We start from the raw sequence: 25,380 nt of genomic DNA, 5'->3' as shown, positions 1-25,380 counted from the left end.
TAAGGAGGTGGTAGGTGACAGTGTTGAACTCTGAACGTTCCAAAACTTCCGGCGAAGCCGGTAATTTATAGGCCCCTGACCCTGGCAGTGCCCCGCCTGCACCTGACACCCTCCTGCACCTGACAGTAGCTAGGAGTTAGATAGATTACATTATCTAGGCTATAGATCTTATTAACGCTTAATATCGAACTATCTCTATATTCTCGAATCTAGATAACATTTACCAAATTTGTATATACTATGTTAGTATATATAAAGTACCTATTCCAAAATTATCTATAATACTCTAGGAGTTATTGATTACGAATTATATAATAAAACTCTAGAACATATAGAAAATAATTCTCTAAGGATTATTCAATGGACTCTTGGAGTTAGTATAGTTCTAGCCTATTTTATATCACTTTAGCTTCTGAAGTTTTAAGAAGATTATAGTCTTAAATGTTTGATATATTAGCTCCTAGGTTAGAAAAAGTACTTAGCTTAAAGCTTTCTAGATACAGTTGATAAGGTAAATGCATTAGTAAGATCCCAATTACTTTATATATTTTAGAATACAACTTAGTATAGAAAATAATTATATTATACCTATTTTTTAAAAATCCATTATATTATACTTTAATTTACAGTTTCTTGGTTTATTTCTATATCCCTAGTGCTATTGGTTGAATAGCTCTAGTGACTTCTTCGGGTTTTTATTGCTACTCTCTGGCACTGCTAGGCTTCTCTCTGTAGCAGCTAATTCAACTGGTGGTCTAGGCGGCTCTATGAGCTCTGCCGTTTCACCAAAGGATGATGCATCGTAGACAAAACCTGGTGTATCCAGCGCGCCAAAATGGCTCTGGGGACCAACATTTTGTCAGTAGCGTTCGTAGATAGGAGAGTGGAACACAAAGTGGGGAACGTACCCTATACGCTACCGGTATCTTCTTAATCCAGCCCGTTGCCCTTGACGAGTCAGCCCATGCAATCACAACATGCTCTTCATCAGAGAAGCTCATGAATGACATGGCAAACGAATCCGACTTCGTTGTCAGCTCTTTGGATGATGCAATCCTACGCACGTCCATCGGGCTAGAATTAAGATTGGAGACCTGGAAGACGTGACCCTTGTCATTGACCATGACCAATTCATTCCCCGACTGAGAAAACGCCGCGCATTGTATCCGGTTGCCGAGTTTGCTCTGTTTGCTAGAGATGTCTGTTCTGACTTCGCTCCTGTGCCCATCCTGGGGCTGGATCAAAATGGGCGTGCCAGACTGTGTCCAAGTCGTTATGCAGACCAGGTTCTCTTCACCGTTGTGACCGGGTCGGAATATCGCTGACGAGACCCCATTGTCTTCGGATTCGTGAAGCGGGACGGGATATCGGCACAAGGTGAGTTCCTGGAATGTGTGAAAGGGGAAACGCCAGGAAAACGTTTGTATGAGGCCGGTCCTCGGATTTCTAGTGCTAGCAAGCAGAACGAGTCCGTCGTTAGAGAAGGACAGCGTGTCCACGGAAGGGCAGTTTTTGCATTCTTGGTGGTAAAAGGCGTGAAGGCGATCTTCCCGAGGTTGCTCTACGGTCCGTGCATTGAAGAAGCGGACTGTAGCGTTCTCGAACCCAACGACTACGTAATTCTCTTCCCTATCGATCGCAATGCTCTTGCACCAGAGGGAGGATGGTATGCGGTATTCGACCGCAGGCGCTGACGGCTGTAGCAAGTTCAAGATCCGCAACTGCAAAGTGCCTTGTCAATGAATGTAACCACAGACAGAAAATATGGTGCAGGATCCTATTCGATAAGCCCGGTGGAAGGGGGAAAAAAAGGGGGGGGAGGTAAACTTACCGTAAGTTTCTGGTCTCTGGTACCGATGATGTAAGCCAGGTGTACCTTAGCTACAGCAGCGAGAATGCATGTGCTCTCCGGTAAGATAGCTCGCACCATAGTGGGAGGTGAGGTCCCAACATCCCACACGTGAACCACGAGCTGGGTCCAAAACAAAGCGAGCGTGGAGCTCTGGGAGAGGTGAACATTGACACTCTTGGATGGTTTCCCTCTCGAATGTGACTTCTGTGTACCGAGGAGTGCAGAAAGTGACACCTCATCGAGCTTCTGGCCCTCCAACGTTGTGGATGACAGTGAACTCGAGTCCGCTGCAGTCACCGCGGGAGCCTTTTTAGAACCAGTAAACAGCCTCCATTTGGACTTTCCCTTCTCAGATGACGTGACTAACGGGACGGTTCTAGGGGTATGGATCAAATGTGTTTCCTCTGGAGCTAATTGCCTGCGGAAGCCCGGAGAGTCGTGCGAGAACGGCGGCGGCTCCGTCAAGAAACTCTGGTCCAGTGGGGCAAAGGTGGGTTCTGTTTCTTCCATGACTTTTCTCTTTTGATCGACGGATACATCGGGACGGGAGGGTTCGCTACGGAGATGTATGGATGGCTGATAAGGGTTGGGAGATTGGGGAGACACCGGCCCGGGATACGCAGAACCAGGCAAATCCATGAATGTGGGGCTTCCAAGCGCTGGTTTGGGAGGATGCGGAGGGGCAAAAACCACAGGCTCTCGCGATCTCTCAATCCCAGTGCCAGACATGCTGGTATAGCCAGGAGGGAGCAAGCCTGTGTTCTCCGGTTTCGGTGGGCCGAGTTGGAACTGGGTCGGGAGATGTCGTTCCACGTTGATTGTGTCTGCGTCTGGTTGAAGAGGCCCTAACAACTCCCACGTTTGCCTCGCGAGTGGCACCTCGCGAGCAAGAGTGATGATCTCATTGCAATATAGACACCTCGATTGTGGCGGAAGGCGCATCTCGGACTCGCCCGCGGGATCGGACTTGGAGGGGAACATTAGCACCACTTCGCCAACTTCGCGGTCCGCGGATTCGCCATTCCGAACCGCGCCACAAAGCCAAGAACGGGGAGAAAGAGACGCACCGGAAGCTTGAAGCCGGATGACCTGAGCTGTGAGGCTCCAGCCAGATGGCATCCGGGACAGTTCACTGCATACAGCCCCGGTTGGGCGGGAGCAAACCGGGCCCCGGGGTCGTCCTGCAGAAGAATGTTCCTGACTACTTGCGAGACGTTGTGCACCATTTCCCTATCGCTAAGGCGATGGATGACCTGGCGCTCTTTGAGTTTGGTACAGAGGGCGTCGAGAGCATCCAGTTCACACTCGTCAACACGGGGTCCGGACAAGTCGCGCCGTGAAAGATCGAGCGTATCAGGGAGTATAATACGGAAAATGGTGCTAAAGGCCGCCACCATGTCCACCTTGGACAAGTTAGGGGGCATACGTAGGTTGTCAAGGGCTGTCAGAACAGCATTCCGCGCCCGGGCGGACGAGGCCTGAAGGCGAACATCGCGAGTCTCTCTGTTTGCGGCATACTGTATGGAAGCGGCAACGACAAACTGTGACACGTCCCGGAGCGCCAGAAACTGGGCCAGCCAGTTGGCGAAGCCGCCGTAGGGCGCAAGCTCGGAGATGGAATCGGGCTGCAGGCAGGGGGCGAGGGGATACTAGTCATCGGGTCAGCTAGTGGCCGGGATGCGATTCGTGCACATGCCTGGCTAGAGGAAGCAGAAGAAAAAGGTGGCCCGCGTCGCGTACCAGTTCCGACGCCAGGTTCGGTAGTTCAGACCTCAGCTTCATAGGCAGGCCGAGCGTGTCGGGGTCGACGTGCAGCTGGTACGTCACCTCCTTACACACCTCGAGCAGGAACGACTTGGGCCCAGGGTAGCTATCGAACACCTGCTCTAGCGAGCCGTGGACACGCGCGAAGCGGTCACGACGGTCTCTCGCACGCTGGTTCGTGGGCGCCTTGGGATGGAGCGTGAGGACGCGGAGGGCCGAGAGGAGAAACTCGGCCAGGTACCTATCACGCAGCTGCCGATGTTCCCACAGGCTCTCGCGGCCTTCGGTCACGACCTGGAGGATAAACTCGACAGAGCGCAGCGCCACCTCCCAGCTGACGAGGAAGCCGAGATACCAGCCCACATGGGCGTTCTCGGCCGGGATGGTTAACCGCTGGAGATCGAAGATGGTCTTTAGCTGGGAGAGGAGAGCGATGACAAGGTTCTGGTAGGCCTCTCGGTCATTGGCGCAAGCATAGATCTTCTCGAGCGAGAAACGGCCGAGCAGCTCGAGCACAATGTCATCGACATCGCTGCGGAGGGCTAGATGCCTCCATGTGTTGGCTAGTCGCAGGAAGAGCGACGAGGGCGTCGGGGCGGCCATAGCACGCGACACCGGGGCGCGCCCCTGCGATAAGGTGCAGCGCTATGCTCGGTAGACACTGGGTTGGTTGCTGTGGCTTTCGCGTGTGGTCGAGGTGTCGATATGGGCTGCGGGGTTGCTGCGGGGCACCGCCTGTGTGGTGCTCCAGGCCCGATGATTGCTCCAGTCTCTTGTTATGTGTATTTCTTGCCTCCTCGTGTGAGTAACTTTTCTTCTAAATCGTCTTTTTGCCGGCTTTGTGGGTCAGTAGGCAGGTACCAGTAGCCCGCCAGTAGGGAGGGGCACAAAGGGTAGGCAGTGGTGGGCGGCGGTAATTTGGAGCGAATGGTGGCGCCCAGAACGCCCGGGACTCTGGTCTGCGTGTTTTTGTCGAGGGATGGATGCTGCGCGTGCCGACAAGCGGCAAGCGGTGCCAGGTTTGAGCAGCAACGCAAGTTACATCCATAATAAACCTCGTCCTCCCCCATCAATTCAGCCAAGTTGAACTAAAGGCACGCAGGCCCGGGAGGGGGACTGTTTTTATCGGCTCTCAGCCGCGCCAGCGGCAGCTTGGCCTGTTCGGCCAACGGTGGCTGAGTGCCGGTTGGCTTGCGAGAAGTGCTACTTAGAATCGCTAGGGCACGAGAAAGGAAAGAATCGGATCTCGAGCAGCGAGTGGCTGAGCCCCACAGGATCTCCGGGTAGCCGAGTCATAGGCACCGCATAGGTGCGTTTGCGGGACTAGCATGCACGGCACTCGATGAACGGTGCGGGATACGGTGGCTGTCGAAGGTGGGGTGCTGCCCGGGCCAATCGTGGAGAGGCATCGGGGAACGACAAGGGGAAGCCAAGCTTTGTGTCCAAAATAAGGTTACACTAGCGGTGGGGAAGGAAACCGTCAGAAAGTGCCCGCGCAGATCCGGGCCACCCTTCCCCCATGCCCGCCCAAGGTGGCTGCGGATTCCGATGGTTGTGCCGGCGTGGCTGTTTGGACTGGCCGCAGACGAGCAGCAGAATGAGCCATAACCTGAAATGCGTCGACCCTTTAATGATGGACTGCTTACCTGCCTCGTGCTCAGCCAAGGGCCAAAGCAGACCTCCTTTGCACGACACCCTTACACATGGAAGGTATGATTGTCTCATCGATGTCTTGGATCCCCTCTCGATGGGCAACCGCGTTACTCAAGCCCACTTCACACAGTAGACATTCTGGGATGAAGGCCCGATGCAAGCTGCAGTGTATGTCGGTGTATGCAGTGCGCGCACCGCATTCAGTCCAATGTCTTGCGTTTCTGACCAACCGTTGCCGCACATACCAGGCAACGTCCCTAATGTCTCTCCCTCCGCCAATGTCTGGCTTATCTGCCCGCCCGATACTGTGGTACATCTACTTGATCTAGTTTGCATATTGAAGCCATGCATGTGGCAGGCGCAGGGGTAAGAATGGGCCATTGTTCCGCCGATTGCCCTCGCCTTACCCGCACCACATCAACGGTAACGGCACGCGAGAAGTCGAGATGAGGGGTGGGCGCACCTTCCGCCACACTTTTCCATGCAAGGAGACGGCGAGCTGAACTCGGCAGTGAGGAGGGCCCCGCGTGGCTGGCCAAGTCGGACGGGCTGTCTCGCCATCTGATTAGCTATTATTTTTACCGCCGGTCTTGATCGCAGTGCAGTACCAGGTATCGCAGGGTTTCTCTCGAGGCAGCGCCGAGAGGCTGGCGGAGACCCATGCAGGAGGTCGCGATGCATATAATTATTATCTCTCCCCCAGCCCCGCCCCGGTCGGTGTGTGCCCCTTGTGCTGTTGTTGTCTGCCACTCTGCGGCTCCGTTAACCCACAACTCCGCACATGTCAATGTCGAGCTCGACAATGGATTACGAGAAGCCCGAAGCCTTACACCCGCAAATCTTTCCACACCCCGGCCACCAGAGCCCGCAGCCCGATGGCGAGGCAACTTTGCACGGATTCGACGAGTCGGTCGCTCCGGAAGACCGCCGCGAGTTCCGTGGAGATAGTCTATGGTAATGCGAATTTTCCATACGTCGCCTGCCACGCCTCGATCGCTGCAGTATGTTGCTAACTAGTGTGTTCGCATAACAACAGGCGAGTGTTGCATGAGCGGCACATCAACGTGAGATAATTATCCATTTACCGTGGGGAATGCAATTACTAATTGGACATTTCGCACGTGAAGATGATTGCATTCTCTGGGTGAGCACTCTACTTAGCGAGACTCGTCCACCTGCCTCGGCCTCTCTTGACTGACCGTTTCTCTTCCTCTCCAGAACCATCGGAAATGGTATGACCCATGCTGCATCCCTGGATATCGTCCAAACATTGGCTTATGCGCTGCGTGTAGGTTTGTTTCTAGGGTCCGGAAGATCGCTCGCCGGTGCCGGACCGGGCGGCGCAGTCGTCTGCTACGTGCTCATGGGAACAGGTGAGCCACTAGTTATCTAACCCCATATAATACGGCAGCCGGGTGCTGATGCCGCTATTTAATCTAGTCATCTCGTCGGTTATCAGCTGCCTGGGCGAGATGACTGCCCTCATGCCCGTCAACGCTCCAGTCATGGAGTTCTCCCGTCGCTTCGTCAGCCGTGGTGTCGGCTTCGCTGTCGGTTGGGTGTACTGGTTAGGATCCCGTTCTTTCTCTACTTATCCTTCGTCCCGGGTGCCTGGTGTCCACTACTGACTGTGTAAAAGGTTTGCATACGCCGTCCTCGCCGGTGAGCAGTTGGTCGCCGTGTCGAATGCGATCAAGTTCCGGTACGAAGATGGGACAACCTCCCTAAGTTGGGAAGTCGGCGAGCGCGTCGACAATGCCGTGTGGATCACTGTATTTCTCATTGTGGTGGTCTTGCTCAACATGCTCCCCGTTCGGGTACGTATGCTGGTTGGAGCGACATGGGGCATGAGGTTCGTCTCTCGCGTGATGCTGATTGTTACCTTCCGCAGGTATTTGGAGAGCTTGAGTACATATTCGGTTGTTTCAAGCTGATGTTCATCACAATGCTCATCATGGTACACTTCACTGGCTGCTAGACCAACCCAGGTACCCCTGCTGACACACTGGGTAGTTGATGTTCTTCTTATCGATTATCCAACGTTAGTGACCTTCCCCTCGGGTGTTTCAACGGCCCGGATAACTAATAAATCTTCCGCGTAGCGCTTGAAGGAGCATACTACACGGAGCCGCTTGGGACGCGCTGTGCGTACTCCTCCTTGTGCTGGGTGGCTAAACCAACATAAACTAATGTCATTTTGAAAGACTGGAACACGCCATTTTCGTTCTTCAACCAAGTTTACACTTCCAAGGACGAGAACCTCGAGGTCAAGCATATCATCACTGGCTCCCTTGGAACCCTTCTGGGTATCTGGTGCGTCGGCCGTCCTCTTCCGCAATGGCACTACCACCCCCGGCGAATCACCTTTCTGCTAACCTGCGCTTGCACACCAGGACAACATTCACAAATGTGCTATTCTCCTACATCGGCATGGATATTGTTGCTGCAACGGCGGCAGAAAGCAAGGCCCTTGCCGACGTTGAGAGCATGAAGATGGCGGCCCGCAAAATTAACCTGCGTGCCGTCACCCTATACTCCCTCGCCATGCTAACATCATCGTTCGTCGTGCCGATGGACCACCCTTTCATCAATGGCAAAGCGACGTCAGTGAGCGCACGCTCCGTCTTCATTATTGCCGTTGTCGAGGCAGGCTTGCCAAAGCTGGCCCACTTCTTCAACGCCGTCTTCGTATTCTCGGCCTTTACTTGTGCTATCAACTCCATGTACATCGCGACTAGGGTTTTGCATACACTTGCCTTGCGAGGCCAGACGGGGCCCGAATTCATCACGAGACGCCTGCGACAATGTCGCTCAGGCGTGCCGGTGAGGTCGGTCCTGGCCACAGGGGCTATCATGATGCTGGCTTATATGGGGCGCAATGGCGCACCAGGAGCGGTGAGTATAGTGTAGTCCTCTCATCTAGCGTCTCTGGTCGTACTGACTGTATCCTTTGCAGCGGCTGGACGAGCTTGCAAACAACTGTACCGTGTCATGCCTCATCGTCTATGCAACCATTTGTGCGACATATCTCTTCTTTTTCAGAACGTGGGTCTTGCTATCTTCCGCTGTACTCCTGGCAGCCGGGCGTCTAGCTGACAGCTTGTGGACGCGTAGACTCGAAAATGCTAAACTGTACGGGAACACCTCCGAGTCCCAGGCAGCGAGCTACGACCGAGACAACCCGCTGTACCCGTACAAGTCTCATGGCCAGTGGTTGAAGGCATCCTATGGCCTTGTTGCTTGCATAATCCTGATATTTTTCAATGGAGTCGGCGCGTTTGTTGATCCTTTCAACGTCCGCAAATTTGTGGCCGCGTACATCGGTGTAAGTCCCTCTCTTCTCCGGTGGCTGCTTTTCGCAGACTACGCCACCTTATATCTTCCACTCCCGCCCTTTCCGTTCAAAGAATTCATGAACAGGACCGGCCTAACATGTATCGGATGCAGATACCTGTCTTCGTGCTGCTTATCCTAGGTTATAATCTTCGCAAGCACAGATTGCGCTTCGCTGACTGGTGGGCCGATAAATCTGGCGACTTGAGCAACACAGTACAGGCGGGTAGTTTGAAGCGAAAGGGAAGGCTCGAATTCCCAGACAATGGGGTTACAAGGGAGAACTTGTATACTTTGGTCCAGTGGATTTGGGTATGGATGAAGTAAGGCGCTTGGGGCTCCGAGTTTCTATTCTTTGGTTTGGCATGGGCTGGCACGGTTTGCAATACCCAACTTGGCGGTAATGGCTTAATTTTTCTAATAACGGAGGTGGTTTGGATTTCCCTCGGGATGGTGGGGGTACTGCTGGGCGGGGTGAATAAATATGTACCCAAGGGGCACAGGGCTTGTAATTTAGCGTTTTAAAAGCATTGTTTTATTAGCGGTGGACTGGGCATCCTGCTGATTAACTTTGGTAGACGCTGCTGACCGTTAGGTATATTTCGCTTGTCTATGTATGGGAGTATTGAAAACGCTGTCGATATACGCTGGGGACGTTGTACTTTCCCGGGGCGGTTAGCTTAGCTTCATTTTGGTTAGCATGGAAAACTTCGCGGACATGCTTTACTGCTCTGTCTTTCAGGCGGTGATGGCGGCGAAAAAAAAAAAAAAAATTGAACGCATGGGACATGGGCGATGAACGGCCGTATAGCAGAAAGCTAGACGTTGGCCCAAGGCGTGCACCGGCGGCGGAGAGGTATTCGTAGCATAAGTTCTAGTGTGGCTTTGTTAGCTATGAATAACCTGTCGGTGGCGGCGGCAAATGTTAGTCCGGGTACCGTTTGTCACCGGGAATTATGACAGCGAGCTATTCCACATTCCAGGACCATTGACATGTAAAGATTGCGAATGGTTCACGTGCTCAGATGATACTCGAGGCACAATTAAGACGTTATGTCTCCACAGCGTGTAGTAAATCAAGGTCCAAGGTCCCAATATAAACGTCACGATATGCGTACTGCAGCATCGCGTGAGCCCGATCGCTGTAACCACCATATTGGTTTCTATTTGCTCTCAAACTCCGCCTTGAAGCGAGTGTCTCGGGGACAAAATGTTGGCCGCTGTGATGTATACAATGTCTGTAAGCAGGGCTTATTCTCATTGTGCTTCGTGCCCTAACCCCAAGTCATGCCCTGTTCGCCTACTTTCTCTGACCAGCTCCCTTGATATACCTATATGCTCCGCTCACCGGCGGCCTCTTTTATACGTTGCAACTTCACTATACAGCAACTACTGGTGCTCAAAGTGCTTTGGCATTCAAAGAGCCAACAAATACGAATACGTACCCAATAGCAACTACCCACTAGTTAGGTATGATGACATATATTGATTTGCTTGAGTAGGTAAGGTAGATCCTATGAACTCCGTGTACAACAAGTATATACCAATAGTGCGAGTTGTGGTAGCTGGTAAGGTAAGTCGGCGTTTGTGGCTATTCAACCAACTAGGACAAATGGGCCCAAATCACCGCTATAACCATGGACTTGTGATTACGGGCTAGCTTAGCTAGGAAATACGTCCCTATGCCTGTTCTAATACTGTCAGTTCCCAGCATGCTCAAGGAACCAGCTTCGGAGGACGGGTGTTCCGCTTGGTGGGAGGTCTGGAAGTTGTTGAGAGAGCCGACTAGTCCTGCAACTAACCTATGGCACTGCCCTCCCAGCGAGGATGCAGTAATTCATGCGCCCCATCATGAAATATTTCTACACAACCAATCCTGTTGTCCGTCTTCCGGACTGAAGTGCGCTTTTCTCCATCGACCTATTGGCTCAACCCATTTAGGAGTTGATGTTGCTCCAAGATACGTCATACGTCACTATCAACGGACCGACGACCGCATCTCGGATGAGGAACCGGGATGTCTTCAACACCGCAGCAAGCCCGGTGGAGATGCCATAACAAGTACCCCTAGGACGTACGGCCCCCACCAGCGACAACCAGATCCACACCTGCCTATGGCTGGCGTTATCAATAATGCAAGAAGGGACAATCAGGCAGAGAATAATAGCGTGGCGGTGAAAACTTTGCGCATCATTGGAAAACAACATGCCCATATCTAATTGGAAACGCCTTCAGGATGCACTGTGCCAGTGGAACGTTCTCGGTAATATACATTTAAACAGACGGGCGCGGCTACCCGCACCCCCCTTCCGTCGCTGGCTGCCGACCTGCTACGCCCCCCCTCCCGCCACGGAGACCCGGAGATGAAAAGATCCTTCACAGAAGCATCTTTCGCGGGTCCTCAATGTACTCCTTGACCTTGATCAAGAATTGGACTGCCTCCCTGCCGTCCAGAAGCCGATGGTCGTAGGTGAGTGCAAGGTACATCATGGGCCGAATCTCGATCTTGCCATTGACGGCGATGGGGCGTTCCTTGATGGCGTGGAGGCCAAGGACAGCGGTCTGCGGAAGGTTAATGATAGGAGTACCCATCAGGGAGCCAAACACGCCCCCATTGCTGATGGTGAAAGTTCCGCCAGCCATATCCTCTATTGTGAGCTTGCCGTCTCGGGCCTGTATTCAGTCGTTAGAACCAAAACATCGGGTCAAGCGTGGGTCCTGCGGAGCCATACCTTCTTGCCCATATCGGCAATAGCCTTCTCAATGCTGACCATGTCCAGGGACTCAACGTTGCGTACGACCGGGGTAACAAGGCCCTTCTCGGTCGCGACGGCAACGCTGATGTCAACGTAATCCCTGTAGACAATCGTGTCGCCGCCGTTCGGCCCCTCGATCGACGCGTTGACAATGGGAAGATCCCGCATGGCCAGCACGCAGGCGCGCGAGAAAGCACTCATGAAACCCAGTTTGACACCGCTCTTCTTGAGCACCTCATCCTTGTACTTGCTGCGGAACTCCATCAATGCCGACATGTCAACCTCGTTGAAGGTGGTCAGCGACGCGGCCGTGTTTTGGGACTGCTTGAGACGCTCGGCGATACGGAGGCGCATCCGGTTCATCTTGACCTGTAAAGCGAGTCAGTGCGAAGTGTGCTAGCCCAGAAAAGAATGCAAGACGTACTCTCCGCTCCTCCCGGCTGCCCAGGGTGGCGGGGGTGTCCGTAGCTGCCTTTGCGGGCTTGCTCTCCTGCTTGCTCTCCTGCTTAGGCGCGGGGGTCGCCTCCTTTGCAGGAGGGGCCGGTGAAACTGGCTTAGTCTCCTGGGACTTCGGCTCCGGCGCCGCCTGCGGTTCGGCATCTTTCTTTGGAGCGGGCTCCTTGGGTGCCTCCTTCTGCTCGGCTGCGGGCTTGTCCGCCGAGGGTGCTCCGCCGAGCTCGATGCGCAACAGATCCTGACCAACAGTAACGGTATCCTCTTCATTAACCAGAAATTCCTTGATTGTACCCGCTTCAGGGGCGTTCACGGCGACATCGATCTGACGTGCCACAGTGTGTTAGACCAGACTACTGAGGGACCATAATATCTCGCAGTGCAGGCGCTCGTTACCTTGTCGGTCTCGATAGTCGCGATCTCCTCGTCCTGCTCAACAAAGTCGCCGATAGACTTGCTCCACTGCTTTAACGTGCCCTCGCTGATCGACTCGGCCATTGGCGGCACCTTGATGACCTTGTCGGCGTAGGTCCGTACATGCTGGAATTGCACGGGCAACTGCCGCAGCGCCGAGTTGGTGTTGTAGAGCGCGAGTTTGGGAGTGGCGCGAGCCGCAAGGCGGAGTCCTCGATAGAGCATCTTGGCGGGGGTGTTGAATGCTCAAGGCGAGCTGTCAGAAAAGGGTGTTGCGGGAATTCGTGGGCGATGCGGGAAGGCTCGGCGGTAGGATCAGCAGGGAGAGGAGCGGCGCTGGAACACAGAGACGTCCCTCAAAATTACGCACAATTGATTGAGCCTTCAGGGTGGAAGGCCAATGAGGTTGGAATATGGATGCGAAAGGAGAAGGGACACGAGAAGCTATGCTGCGAATGCGCCGGTGTGACCGAGTTGGTCTCTAAAATCCAGATGGGAAAAAAATAGCCACAGCACCCCGTTGGGAGAATCCGAATCCTTGCACGGAGCACGCAGCTGGGAGCGGCGCATCGTGGTCTCCGCTGCAATTGTCTGGTGACCTCAGCTTGCAGCAGCTTTGACACACGGACGAAGGTACCTTGCCGAGCGTGCCAAGGATAAGTATGTAATGTACATGGGGCTTCGCCTGGCTCGGCAATATGGAACGGAACGCGAGAATCTTAGGCGGGTACCAGGAAATACCGCGACGGACACCCTCGCCACCTCACTGAGGCCGGGGCTCCCGCAGCCAAGGATGAAAGCTGATCCGTTCCGCTGCTCCAAGACGGGGACGGGACTGGACCCGGACGGGACCTGAACGCCTAACCTACTGTGTAGAATGGGATATTGAAGCCTGAGGCAGCAACTGCTCAGGCGAGGAAGCTCGCCAATCCACTTCGCCAATTGCAGTGAACTCAAAACCGACCCAAGCACCACCACGTCGCGACACCTGCCCAGATATCCTCCCGCGATTGGATCGGGACCTCCGCGAAATTCGGTATCCGGGGCTGAGCATCCTCACTCAACACGGTGATTGAAGCGGAGAGAGAGTTCAATAAGGGAGCGCACAACTGACCAGCCCGCCAACGATGTCGACGAGACAGGCTGCACTGTCAGTAACCACCTTGCCTATGCGGCATACATCCATACCGACGCACCAAGCAACTGCTGACGTCGCTCTAGGTCGCTCTACCGCCGCTCTTTGAAGCTCGCGCTCGACTGGGCGGTGCATCGGAACCTCTGGCGCGGCCAGGCGCTCTACATCCGCTCCCTCTTCGAGAAGAACCGAAATGTCTCCGATCCTAGATTACAACGGGTGCGCAGAAACTGCTCTGGTGATGGGGGGCATGAAGAAAATGGCGTGGTTGGGAGGCTGACATCGTGAGAATTGCTGCAGGCACTGCTGAAAGAGACGGAGAAGCTCTTGGAGAAGTGGAAGCATCCCGACCCATACTGCCACCCGACTGCTCCTGGAGGTGCGATATGCCATGAATATACCCGCTAACACAGTGGCCGATTGATCTTTGAAGCTAACAACCCGTTTAGGATCCAAGTACGAGAGAAACCTGCCGGCGCCCAATCTGGATCGTGAGTGCCATCCTCCCTTACCTGCTTCAATTTTGCTGGCTAACGTATTCACTCATAGCTCCTCCGCCGCTCAAATTCTGATAGGGTTCTGGGGATGGATACGGCCGGTATATGAACGGAGAACAGTCATTTTTGAAATGGCGCTATTTGGGACACCATCTGGTTTAACTGCACCCCAAACGTGAAAGTCACATGTGGACTGTTAGATGCCGAAAGTCCTGAGATGGGAAGTAGACCAAATTTGTGATTCTGTCAATATTGAGGTTAGACACGGAGGCTGCATGGACATAGATCACTGCAAGTTTGGCACCAGAGGTAGTTGTTCAGAAGGTATTCTCATTCGTGACCATGACCATGCCCATCATGGATTAATGTACAACCCAAACAGGAAAAGCAACCGTTGACCCTAGACCGTGACCCCAATATCATGAACCCAACGTGCCGACCGGAAAAAGCAAATGAACGAAACCGCCAAAATTAAAGCTCCTGCGACAAGTTCTTGCCGGTCTTGCCTGTCTTCTTGGGCAGCAGGTCTTGAAAAAGGTGTTAGCGAGATGTGAGCGATTCATGTCCAAGAAGCAACTTACTCTGGTGAATGTTGGGGAGGACACCACCCTGGGCGATGGTAACGTGGCCGAGGAGCTTGTTCAGCTCCTCGTCGTTCCGGATGGCAAGCTGAAGGTGGCGGGGGATGATACGGGTCTTCTTGTTGTCGCGAGCGGCGTTGCCAGCAAGCTCGAGGATTTCAGCCGCGAGGTACTCCAGGACAGCGGCCAGGTAGACGGGGGCACCGGCACCGACACGCTGCGCGTAGTTGCCCTTCCGGAGGAGACGGTGGACACGGCCGACAGGGAAAGCGAGACCAGCCTTGGATGAGCGACTGCAAAACAACAAGGTTAGCCAACTGCTTTGGATGACTATACGCGTCGAAGACGTGACGAGCAGCCGAGCACAAGACCTGAGTCCGGAGCCAGAGTGGACGGGAGTTGACGCGATCGGGGAAAACTCACGATTGCGCGTTCTTGGAACCGCTCGCCTTGCCACCGGACTTGCCGCCGCCAGTCATTTTGATGGATTTGGGGAGTGGGAAAATGGATCCGAATTAAAAGCGTAAGGAGACTCGAAGTCCTGAGTGCGGCGATTGATGGAAGAGCGGGAGTTTGTTGATGGAAAATGTGATGGAGCGGGAGAAGTTGAGCGCTGGTGGGGGAATGTGTGAGTTAAGTAGTTTTCGCGTAAGGGTGCAAGATCACGGATCACTCGCGCCTTCAACAATGTTGATCGGGGGTATATGGAGCTAGTCCCGAAGCGGCGATTGGAGGGTAGGCTGCCGCGTGCAGAGGGAAAAAAAAAGGCAGATAATACGCCGCGCCTCATAATTGGTTGGTTTTAGGTACCGCACCTCACCCGGCACCTCTGTTTAAAATCAGGCCCCTTCCCCAACGGAAAGGAAAAAAACAGGCCCAAATCGATCCATGGCCCCTGCCTGACTGTCGCCGCATTTTCTGAAATTCTGCACGGCGCGTCCGCCAGCCATCTCCGAGCTAGGCAACCTTTTTTTCCCTTTTTCTCCCTTCCTTACCGGCGTGGCCGGGTCAAGGGAAAAACGGACATGCCTCAGTGATTTGCATGTTGCAGTTGCATTCATTGTTCTTCGTCCACCTTGGTCAACACTTGATGGCTGACTGCTTCGATTAGCACCTGGATCTGATTCTATTCGACGCTCCCTCTACTCCCAGATGCCGAATGCAGCCAAAGCCTGATCACTGGATTGACCGGGTTGTCTTTCCAGCTTGGTCGGTGTGGGCTGGCTTGTCAGAAATATTCTGTCTACATGTGTGGGATGCGACCGCATTTCGGGTCCGACCCATTTTGCCCGATTGCCATGGGTGTTGGATGGTCTAGGCTACGTATTGGCCTAGTATCATCAAATACGATAGAGTTTTCTCTTCACAACATGCCCTGTCTGTTAATATTTCGGTTTCAGGACTCGAGGATGGAGTCTGGAAGGCGGTTTTAGGTTCATTTGACCAAGGTAAAGGCACCTGGGCACACGGAAGTCCAAAATCTGTATACGGATTTGGTTTGGGTATCGGGCCATATTCTATAGCTTCACTACTTGGGTGTCAGACCCCATGTCCCATCCAGATCGTGCGAAACCTAGTACATGATCTGCCACGGCATCCGTACCCTCGGGCCAAGCAGCCGGCGGCAGATCCGGAGTGTGCTAGGTACCTCTCCATGCGGCTCTTCCCGCCGTGACAGACCTTGAATCGTCCGTATTTGTCATCTGCCATCAGAAGCGAGTGGCTCTTCCCCAGATCTTGGGAGAGGATGGGGATGCAGTTCAGCTGCCATCGGCCAATCACATTGTGGAATTCGACATGGAGACTGTAAGGCTGATGGTGTTGAGACACGCCTCGGCGTGCTGAACCGATCTGCCCCAGAGTCTCCATCAGATACAGTACGACACTTACAATTCCAGTTCAAGATCGCATTATCTCCGCTGTGTGTAGCCAGCCATGCCCTAGGTTTCTTGGCTATCTGTGTCCCTCAAATGTGCTTCCTCAAAGGGATGCTCTTGAAAATTTACTGAGGGCCGGAAGTCTGGTCTATACTACTACGTGGGGAACTCAAGAGGCCCTTCTCTCGCGAGCGGAGGAGAGAAGACCTGAGCTGTGCCCTGCGGGTCCTGAGAGGGGTTCCCCCGGGCGGCGGATGCTGATTATGATGGATCAGTATTTTGATAGTGCCAATCCCCCCCCCCCCCCCCCCCACCCAAAAAAAAAACCAGCCACCAAAAAATACCGAACGCGGGTCTTGGGTTCGCGGGTGAAACTCTCTGATAACAAGAGTTCCCGTTTCGGACGTGTTGTGGCGCTTGGGCCATCGCGTCACCTCGCTGGTCTATTCGTGCCGTAATTTTTCGCCAAATCATGTCGCAGCCCGGCAGAGTCCCCACTTTTCGCGCAGTCGGCCCAAGATCAATCGTCAAATCAGCAGGACCACTCTTGCCTGTCGCGTCCAGCTACAAAAAGGCCATTCCCCCTCGCCGACTGCAATTCTCCCTCCATCAACAACTTCTCTCCCGCAACATCAAGGTCATTTCTCATTGTCGGATCCATCTCTGACTCTCGAGTCGTATCGCATTTTTTCATCGTCACTTCTCAATTCAAACCGCAAAAATGCCCCCCAAGGCCGCTGACAAGAAGCCCGCCTCCAAGGCCCCTGCGACTGCCTCCAAGGCGCCCGAAAAGAAGGATGCCGGCAAGAAGACTGCTCCCTCGGGCGACAAGAAGAAGCGCACCAAGGCGCGCAAGGAGACCTACTCCAGCTACATCTACAAGGGTGAGTTTTCTTGGGTGTTCCAACGCGGTTGGGTCGCGTCAGGCGATATGTTTTGCCTGGCCGCACACGCAGCACCATTCCCCGTCCAGTTCAGCATCGCTAACCCACGTGGCAGTCCTGAAGCAGGTCCACCCTGACACCGGTATCTCTAATCGGGCCATGTCCATCCTCAACTCTTTCGTCAACGGTGAGTTCCAATCCGATCCCATCCGGCACGTGCTGCCTTAATAACTGCCTTTACTGACTCGCCTTCAGACATCTTCGAGCGCGTCGCGACCGAAGCCTCCAAGCTCGCCGCCTACAACAAGAAGTCCACCATCTCTTCCCGCGAGATCCAGACCTCGGTCCGCCTCATCCTGCCGGGTGAGCTGGCCAAGCACGCTGTGTCTGAAGGCACCAAGGCCGTCACCAAGTACTCCTCGAGCACGAAATAAGCAGTCTAGTTTTGGGTTTTCTTGTTTTTCTCTAGGGCATAGGGTTTGCTTGGCATTTGGGAGTCATGACGAGGCTGGCCAAGGCACGTGCGCCCCTTGGAGTCTCTTAATGCAACGCGTTACGGATGGTCTGCTTTACTGGGGGCAAATGTTTTTCACGGTTTACGGGGTTTTGCGGTTGTACAATACATGCCTTGATATCAGGGTTTCGGGCGAAATGAAATCGTGCATATGATCACTTCTGGTGCCTTCGAACCGTGATAGACAAGGAGAATTGCAATCGACTCCGCTGCGAATGCCAAAAGCATTAACGAAAACCATTGACCAAGTCCGAATAAAACCGGCCTCGATCCTGAAATGCCAGCGCGACTATCAAAAGTATTTTCAGCAAGGTGACAGGATGCAGCAGAATCATCTCGATTAGCGCCCGTCTCAGAGAGGTGGACAATGGCGACAAGGCGATCGGGACTCTGGGTATCGCATTTTATCCCAGGCCGGCCTTGGAATGCTTCACAACCTGTGCCACGGGTTCCAGGATGCCTGGATTATCCGTAGCGCCGAGCGACATTCCCTTGGTCCAACCCATCTTCTCCAGCATTGCCCGTCCTTTATTCTCGTGGCTGAGCTCGGGGACCGACGCTCCCACGATTTCTCCTTCACGAAGTCTCAGACCCTTTACACCCCTGCCGCCTCCGGCCGTCGTCCTCGGCGACGCAGTCCTCTTGTTATTCATATCAACACGGTGGAAGTATTTACGGTGGATGCGCAATGCCGCCTCCTCAACATGGCTGGTTGCCTCTTGAACCCGGGTCGCGGCGTAGCGGACAGTGCGGCTTGTACGATAAAGCACAGGCCGGCGTTGGTCGCCTTTGCCTGTGGATTGTGACTTGATGTTGAACTTGCTGGCGAGTTCGTGGAGGACCTTGCGCGCATGTTTGTCGAGCGGAGGGAAATCGAGGCTGGATAACGTCAGTTTGCCATCGTTGCAGTAGCAAGACCCAGAGCTACTCACCGTTCCCCGGTGCCGAGAAGAAACGAAGTTATCTCCGTCTTGAAATCATCTAGAGTCATGGCCGAAGGATACTTGATGCGTAAGTCGTCCCGGTCGACATTCTTGCCCAGCAGTCCCTCAGAGCGGAGCGTTTCACGGTCCATTTTGCGTTTCTTCTTCCGCTCTCTGTCTCGTCGCCAGGCAGATTTTAGCGCTGCTTCAATCTCTGAGTCGGACACGTTAAAGTTAGGGGGCTGTTTGCTGCGCCTCTTGCGAACGGGTTGGCCGATATCCAGACCATCGAATGCGTCGGCGACCGAGATAGCATTGGCAAGCTCATTGAGGGGCCGGTTACGTTCCGCACGCGTCTTTCTACTGCCAACTTTTGTGTATGGACTGTTGGAAGCGAGCAGAAGCTCATCGCCTCCAATGCCCAGTTCCCCTTGTTTGGCGAATAGCCGGGCAAGGATTTCATCGTCCATGTCTGCGTCCATGGTCTGCTCATCTTCATCCCTCTCCACCAAGTCATCTTCGTTAGAATCACTAATGGCAGAGCCCTCTGAATCCGTCCTTTTGTTGTCCGTTGAGTCGCTATTACCGGGACACTTCTCGTCTGCGGAACCGAAATTAACAGCGAAGTCATCGCCGCCGAGATCCCGACGGCCAGAGAGCGACTGGAGATGACGGTCGATGAAATCATCATCAGAGTTTGCAGCCATATTTGCAATGTAGTCCGCCAGTATTTCATCCTCATCATCGTCTTTCACAGCCTTTGCACGCCCAGAGCGACTGCGATGTGGTCTCGACAGCTCTTGGAGAGGCTGAGACGGGGCCGTTATGCGCCGGGATATTGGACTCTTTGAGGCCACGTCCGGCGCCTTCCTTCCGCTTCCAACCGACGTCGCCGGTGCCTGGGTTGGGACGCTCTGGCGAGCAATTTCAGGTTTCTGAACAGCACTTCGAGTATTGGCGGACCGGCCCCTGAAGAGAATAACTTCCTCGCTCGAATCAGAAGCACCAAACGAAGATCTGGGACTTGGGATCTTTGGTGGGGTAATAGAAGGACCATCCATAGCTTGATCGCCTTCGAGGTCATAGAAGAAAAGCTCCTTCGTGTCGTTCCCTTGCGCCTCTGTGAGTTGATTGAGAGCGTCACCAGATTGGCCCTGAGAAGACGGCTCGGAGGCGGCGGGGATGTCTTGTTCCACGGTTGTCACAACGCTGATGACTTCAGTTGTCTGCACGCTGACTTCCTTGGCGACGCTCCCCTCGACTTCAGTGTTGTCAGCGCGACTCTCCAAAGCGCCCTCAGCGGGCTCTCCGACGATGGTGGCGTCGCCGGCGTCAGAAAGCTTCAAGTCCTTGAGAGGCTCGAAAAAGCCGGCCCTCACGAATGCGACTGGCTTCTCCCTGAGTTTTGAACCCCAAGCCAAAGTCGACTGATGGGAAGCTGTGTTTCTGGCCTCGTCCTTCATTGAGAATCCTGCCAGAGTTAGATATTGGGGGTCCATGGATATTAGGGCTCAACAGCGGCCCGTACCATCTGAGGCAGCTCTAGTGGGGAGATTTGTGGATGACCAGTATCCGAATATTTCTTGGGCCACTGCGGGCCGAACTCGAACTGAATTCTGGCCTGCAGTTGGCCGCTTGCCCCGTCTAGGCGGCATGATAGCTGCTGCTTGCAAATAGCTAAAGAAAGGTTGAAAAGGACTTCGCCCAGACCGACGGGAGCGCTCGGGGAAGATAGAGCGCGGGTTACATCTGTAATACGTAAGAAGCCTTCTGTTGGTAACCGACCGAATCTTCGATCTTAAGCTCGTAACAACTGGCGGAATGTATGTGGTTTGCCTGATGGCAGCGCTTTCCCGCGTTTCACATGGATCTGCTTGTGTTGTGTTGTGTTGTGTTGTTAGGAGTGGCGACTGAGGCTCTAAGGTGAGAAAAGTCTCTGACTGCCCAGAGCGGGAAGGACCCAAAGGCAGGCCTCAATGTCTCCTAGCGGGTTAGGGTTACCACACAGAAGCAACAGGCCAGAGGCGCCTCGTTCCAGGGCTGCCTTGGCCTCGTGGACAAGGGGGACGCCATGCCACTCATATGACATACTTGCATAGTTAGCTCCGTCCCTCTTAACAACAGACACTTCCGCCAACAATCAAGCAATTAGGCCGCTTCGTATCAACGGCGATCTCCCTACAATCGAAACATCGAATACCGCGCGTCCGTCCTGGATTGCCGTATCTGCACTCGCTGAACCTGCATATTGATCTGAAGCATCGCCGCAGCCGGGCGTTGCCTCGTCGTGAGCCTCGCACGCGCCCTCTCGTCAGAGCAACTCATTCTCCACGCAGCATCTGCAACCGGTCCACTTCAACTACCACTAACTGAACGGATTCTGATGACGCCGACAAGGCCAGGTAACAATCCCTGGCAGTCCGCCGTCTCGGGAACATCTCCCAAGCTTGCGAATGCCGTCGAAGTTGCCATGGCTGCCAGCGCAGAAGTTGGCCGCGTAGGTCGCCGCATCTTCCAGAGGATCTGGGATCGAGAACCGATCAATGACCGGAGCTCCAACGAACCGGTCTGGTGTCTGGGCTGCTCATATACACTCGGCACCAAATCATACGGATCATCATCACCGCCCCTCACCGCTAGCACCCCACCTGCCGACACCACCATCGATGCAGCCGCAGCAACGGCAGAAACGGCAGCAACAGCAGCAACAACAACACCCCCGATACCCACCGGGGGCGGCGGCCGCCAGCAGGTTCTCAACACACCGCCGGATTCGGTCGCGAGCAGCTTCGACTCGTCGCTCGCCTACGATGATCCCGGCCAAGACAGCGGCTGGCCACCTGCCTTCCTCGACGATTTCGAGTCGCGCATATGGATGACGTACCGCACTGGATTTGAGGTGATTCCTAAGTCGACGGATCCAAAAGCCGCCGCAGCCCTGTCGTTTGCCATGCGGCTCAAGTCGTCGTTTGGGGACCAGACGGGCTTCTCGTCTGATACAGGGTGGGGATGCATGATCAGGTCGGGCCAGAGCCTGCTGGCCAACGCGATATTGATCGCTCGGCTTGGGCGCGGTATGTGTCCAACTCAGTTTCTCGTGGATGTTCTATGCTGATCTCCGTGTTTGCCAGATTGGAGACGGGCCACGGACCCTGATGCCGAGCGCGAGGTACTGGCGCTGTTCGCTGATGATCCTCGCGCCCCTTACTCGCTGCACAACTTTGTCAAACATGGAGCAGTTGCGTGTGGGAAATACCCTGGAGAGTGGTTCGGGCCATCGGCTACGGCACGGTGCATTCAGTAGGCATCAGCTTATTCTCGAGCCTAACTGCGACGTTGGAGCTAACTCTTGCAGGGCTTTGGCGAACCAGCATGACGGTTCATTGCGCGTATATTCAACCGGCGATCTTCCTGACGTCTATGAAGACAGCTTCATGGCTATTGCGAAGCCTAGCGGCGAGCAGTTCCACCCGACCTTGATATTAGTGTGCACGAGGTTGGGCATTGACAGGATCAATCAAGTCTACGAGGAGGCTTTAATATCCACATTGCAGATGGAACAATCCATAGGTATTGCAGGGTAAGCACCCTTCTCCCAAGTGTCCAGTCGAGCCTTGTCTGTCAACTGACATGCTTCAGCGGCCGCCCCGCATCATCCCACTACTTTATTGGTGTGCAGGGGCAATGGCTGTTCTACCTCGATCCTCATCACCCTAGGCCAGCGCTTCCGTATCGTGAAGTTCTAGAAGACTATACGGCCGAGGAACTGGATTCCTGCCACACTCGGCGGCTACGGCACCTCCATGTCGAGGACATGGACCCCAGCATGTTAATCGGCTTCCTGATCAAAGATGAAGATGACTGGGAAATGTGGAAGAGTTCTGTCAAGCACGTGCAGGGCAAGGCAATTATTACCGTCTCGCCACACGACCCTGCGCGGGGCATGGGTTCTGGCCGGGCCGAGGCCATTGACGAAGTAGAGACGTTGAGCGACGATGATGACGACACAGTGCTCGAGGCATAGGGCCATGCAAGGAAAAGCATTCTGCGTGCATCAGATGTTTGGGGGCGGCAGGCTGCGATCTGTAGTTCTCGAGTACCGCTGTTCCCCGGAGACGAGAGATGGGATTACTCTCTGCGCCCCTAGGTGAGGCGCATCGTGCTGCATCGAACCATGCTGTTTCGTTGTGACCTTCCATCGAAAGCTAGGGTGCAAGGAAGGCCGGGAAACTGACACTACAGTTGGGACTATAAAGATACTTTGGTCCACTTGCCTGTGGGCGCCAGCGTTGTGCTCATAAGTCGCCATCAGAGCCTTTCAGTGCCGTTTCTTCTTGCCAGCCTTGGCGTTGGGTACAGGAGTAGCATGGTTAAACTCCTTGATATGGGAAAAGAGTTTGGTCCGGGACATGAACGTCTCCTTGCATACGGCGCATTTATGCTAGAGTTCCGAGAGTAAGAAAGTTGGATCCAACACGGCGTGTATACAAGTAGGAAACTATGAGCAAACTTACAGGACCTGGCGCCTCGGCCTCAGCGGCTTGGCGGGCAGCCTTCTTCTCCCGTTTCAATTTGGCTTTGCCAATCTTTTTGCCGTCCCCTTTCCCCTCGCCAAGTGCCAAATCGCTTATACTGGCAGCTGCGGAGTCCATGGTACCGGTCTCTTCGTCTCGTTCCGATAACGTCGTCTCTGGGTCTTTGCCTTTCCCACTCAAAATGCGTTCTTCGACTGCCGAGCGCGGAGCGTACTCATCGTCCTCCGTGTCGGATGGAGACAGTGCGCCATTGCCTATGCTGTCCTCTTCGATTGGAGACCGAGTTTCCTGCTTTTCCACGCCATTCCCTCGGGAAGTGGCGTCCGGGTCTACACGCGCGCCATCCTCCTCGTCTTCCGATTCTTTACTAGCAGGCAGAGCCGGTGAAGAGGCGGCTTCTGTCTCTTCGAGGTCAAAATTGGCATTTTCCTTTCTCATCTGCCTCTGTAGCTGCTGGACTGCCTTGACGTGCTTCTTGCTCTTCTCGTGCGCTTCGAATTGCTTTTCACTCTTGAAAGTCTTGTTGCACACTACGCACTCGATCTGCTCGACTTCGGACTCCTCTTCCGACAGGGAGAATTCATCGTTTTGTTCCTCATCATCTCGGGCTTGCGCCCAGTCGGGCACCACATATTCAGCCAACTTTTCCTGATTTGCGGCCCGTGATCTTGCTGCCTGAGCTGCCGCCGAGTTCCGCAGAACCCGCTGCCTCTCGGCTTCGGATTGCTTGTTGGGCACGTAGCGCGGGTCTCGTTTCTTGACAAAGGCAACCAGGGACAGGACGGCGTCGTTGAACTCCCGGATACCCTCGTCACGGAACTTCTTGTTCTCCTTCTCCATCAGGCGGCGGATCCGACGATCCGGCGCCTCCTGGAGACGGTACTTGTCCCTCCAGCTGAATATCTTTTTGGTCGAGAAACTCGCCCATACGTTGTAGAAGGGTTTTGCGACTGCATTGTAGTCATCCTTGGCCCGGCCAAAGGCGGGGTATTCTGTCGGCGCAATGCCGGCCCACTCACAAGCAGCAGTCTCCTCTGCCGCGAGCTGATCGAAGAACTCGTTGAGAATACCGAAGAAGCCTCTTGGGCTATCGTCCATCGCTACGCTCGAGTTGAAGCGGCTCATCAGGGCGAAGATAGCCTTAGCCGAGGTGTGGCCGCTGCGGGACTGCTCGGCGGGTTCGGCGCCCGCAACCTCCTCTTCGCCGCTGAGGATCGCATCTCGATGGGTGTCGTACCAGGCGCGTTCCTGGGGGTCGGACAGGATCTCGTACGCGGTTTGTACCTCTGCGAATTTCCTCGTTGCATTCTCGATGTCGTTGAGATTGCGGTCCGGATGCAGCTCGAGCGCCTTTTTCTTGTAGGCTTTGCGGATTCTGGCACGAGATCAACATTGGGCCGAAGGAGAGAAGTCCTTGAGGGGAACACAACTTACTCTTCATCGGGCACCTGGCGATCTACTCCAAGTAATTCGTAGTAGCATGTCTTCCGCGTGGCCGCAGCTGCAGCTTGATTGCCGCTGCCTCGCGGAGCTGACTGCTCTGCTCCCATCTATGAGCCCTTTTTGGATTAAAAGTTTTGTGGTTTTCCAGGAACCGTATCTGTAGGTAATCAATGTCGTAGGTGGCTGATGTTTCTGCTGCCGACGTTCGAGATCGGGTAATTTCAATACAAACTATAGCTCTATTCCTTGGCAGCGCGTTTGACAGGCCCGGTAGATCGGCTGCCTTCTGCCGGTATTTCGACGGTTGCGAGTCAGAAGAGAGAATTCTGGAGGCGGCGAAACCGGGAGAGTACGACCGTAAAATTTACTGTATTTGGATAGCAAAACATTTAAAGTCGTGGATATGTCAGTGCGTTTGTGGAAATAAACTTAAAAACTACGATCTTTGGCGGGGGTTTGGCGGGGCTCTGTTCAAGGGTGGCGGGGCATATTCCCTCATGTGGGGCACTGTACATAGTCAGCTGGTTCTGTTAGCAATCGGAAAGTCTTGCCACTGGCGCGCAGTGGGAGAGTGCAGAACCAATAACCAAGAGAACTTTTCCGATAGTGCATGTCTTGCAAGGACCTGCTTTACCAAGTGGGCCAACCGAGAGAACGAAATCGGCATCCAGTCGCGTGTGACAGGGGCACGGCTTCTCGGGGCTCGTCATTAAGTGCTCCATCTCCAAATAAGGGCAGCGGTCTGGCCATTTACGTAACTGGGCGC

The 25,380-nt window shown here is 54.2% G+C and overlaps 9 protein-coding genes across 9 annotated transcripts; 4 read left to right on the top strand and 5 right to left on the bottom strand.

The window, feature by feature from the left end:
* Window positions 1-658: 658 nt before the first annotated feature.
* On the bottom strand, window positions 659-4,219 carry MFIFM68171_07523 (WD domain-containing protein; the record flags this gene model as incomplete). The annotated part of the gene is made up of 5 exons (XM_071062943.1): window positions 659-841; window positions 909-1,721; window positions 1,832-2,818; window positions 2,920-3,501; window positions 3,593-4,219. 5 exons carry the CDS (start codon window positions 4,217-4,219, stop codon window positions 659-661), a joined length of 3,192 nt encoding a protein of 1,063 aa, XP_070919044.1.
* A 1,852-nt stretch (window positions 4,220-6,071) lies between these two features.
* MFIFM68171_07522 (Proline-specific permease) lies at window positions 6,072-8,929 on the top strand (the record flags this gene model as incomplete). Its single annotated transcript, XM_071062942.1, has 14 exons — window positions 6,072-6,223; window positions 6,306-6,333; window positions 6,397-6,413; window positions 6,488-6,642; window positions 6,710-6,836; window positions 6,909-7,086; window positions 7,161-7,226; window positions 7,283-7,310; window positions 7,372-7,413; window positions 7,474-7,582; window positions 7,663-8,164; window positions 8,226-8,314; window positions 8,384-8,594; window positions 8,717-8,929. 14 exons carry the CDS (start codon window positions 6,072-6,074, stop codon window positions 8,927-8,929), a joined length of 1,917 nt encoding a protein of 638 aa, XP_070919043.1.
* Window positions 8,930-10,978: 2,049 nt separating this feature from the next.
* KGD2 (2-oxoglutarate dehydrogenase complex E2 component) lies at window positions 10,979-12,450 on the bottom strand (the record flags this gene model as incomplete). Its single annotated transcript, XM_071062941.1, has 4 exons — window positions 10,979-11,275; window positions 11,335-11,727; window positions 11,783-12,136; window positions 12,208-12,450. 4 exons carry the CDS (start codon window positions 12,448-12,450, stop codon window positions 10,979-10,981), a joined length of 1,287 nt encoding a protein of 428 aa, XP_070919042.1.
* Window positions 12,451-13,352: 902 nt separating this feature from the next.
* MFIFM68171_07520 (NADH dehydrogenase [ubiquinone] 1 beta subcomplex subunit 9) lies at window positions 13,353-13,932 on the top strand (the record flags this gene model as incomplete). The annotated part of the gene is made up of 5 exons (XM_071062940.1): window positions 13,353-13,375; window positions 13,447-13,579; window positions 13,661-13,739; window positions 13,810-13,851; window positions 13,910-13,932. The coding sequence occupies 5 exons, from the start codon at window positions 13,353-13,355 to the stop codon at window positions 13,930-13,932; spliced, it is 300 nt and encodes a 99-aa protein (XP_070919041.1).
* A 396-nt stretch (window positions 13,933-14,328) lies between these two features.
* Window positions 14,329-14,917, bottom strand: HTA1 (histone H2A; the record flags this gene model as incomplete). Its single annotated transcript, XM_071062939.1, has 3 exons — window positions 14,329-14,384; window positions 14,439-14,731; window positions 14,862-14,917. 3 exons carry the CDS (start codon window positions 14,915-14,917, stop codon window positions 14,329-14,331), a joined length of 405 nt encoding a protein of 134 aa, XP_070919040.1.
* A 2,119-nt stretch (window positions 14,918-17,036) lies between these two features.
* HTB1 (histone H2B) lies at window positions 17,037-17,633 on the top strand (the record flags this gene model as incomplete). The annotated part of the gene is made up of 3 exons (XM_071062938.1): window positions 17,037-17,199; window positions 17,315-17,386; window positions 17,455-17,633. 3 exons carry the CDS (start codon window positions 17,037-17,039, stop codon window positions 17,631-17,633), a joined length of 414 nt encoding a protein of 137 aa, XP_070919039.1.
* Window positions 17,634-18,117: 484 nt separating this feature from the next.
* Window positions 18,118-20,291, bottom strand: SQS1 (squalene synthetase-like protein; the record flags this gene model as incomplete). Its single annotated transcript, XM_071062937.1, has 3 exons — window positions 18,118-18,592; window positions 18,646-20,107; window positions 20,165-20,291. The coding sequence occupies 3 exons, from the start codon at window positions 20,289-20,291 to the stop codon at window positions 18,118-18,120; spliced, it is 2,064 nt and encodes a 687-aa protein (XP_070919038.1).
* Window positions 20,292-21,019: 728 nt separating this feature from the next.
* Window positions 21,020-22,660, top strand: ATG4 (Cysteine protease atg4; the record flags this gene model as incomplete). The annotated part of the gene is made up of 4 exons (XM_071062936.1): window positions 21,020-21,710; window positions 21,768-21,936; window positions 21,992-22,216; window positions 22,276-22,660. 4 exons carry the CDS (start codon window positions 21,020-21,022, stop codon window positions 22,658-22,660), a joined length of 1,470 nt encoding a protein of 489 aa, XP_070919037.1.
* A 294-nt stretch (window positions 22,661-22,954) lies between these two features.
* Window positions 22,955-24,721, bottom strand: MFIFM68171_07515 (uncharacterized protein; the record flags this gene model as incomplete). Its single annotated transcript, XM_071062935.1, has 3 exons — window positions 22,955-23,077; window positions 23,151-24,546; window positions 24,606-24,721. 3 exons carry the CDS (start codon window positions 24,719-24,721, stop codon window positions 22,955-22,957), a joined length of 1,635 nt encoding a protein of 544 aa, XP_070919036.1.
* Between the last annotated feature and the right edge of the window lie 659 nt (window positions 24,722-25,380).

The sequence above is a fragment of the Madurella fahalii genome, assembly GCF_045866475.1.
Source record: "Madurella fahalii IFM 68171 DNA, scaffold_4, whole genome shotgun sequence".
NCBI classification, from domain to species: Eukaryota; Fungi; Ascomycota; class Sordariomycetes; order Sordariales; genus Madurella; species Madurella fahalii.
Note: the sequence above shows the minus strand (reverse complement) of the source record. Positions and strands in the feature narration are given on the sequence as shown.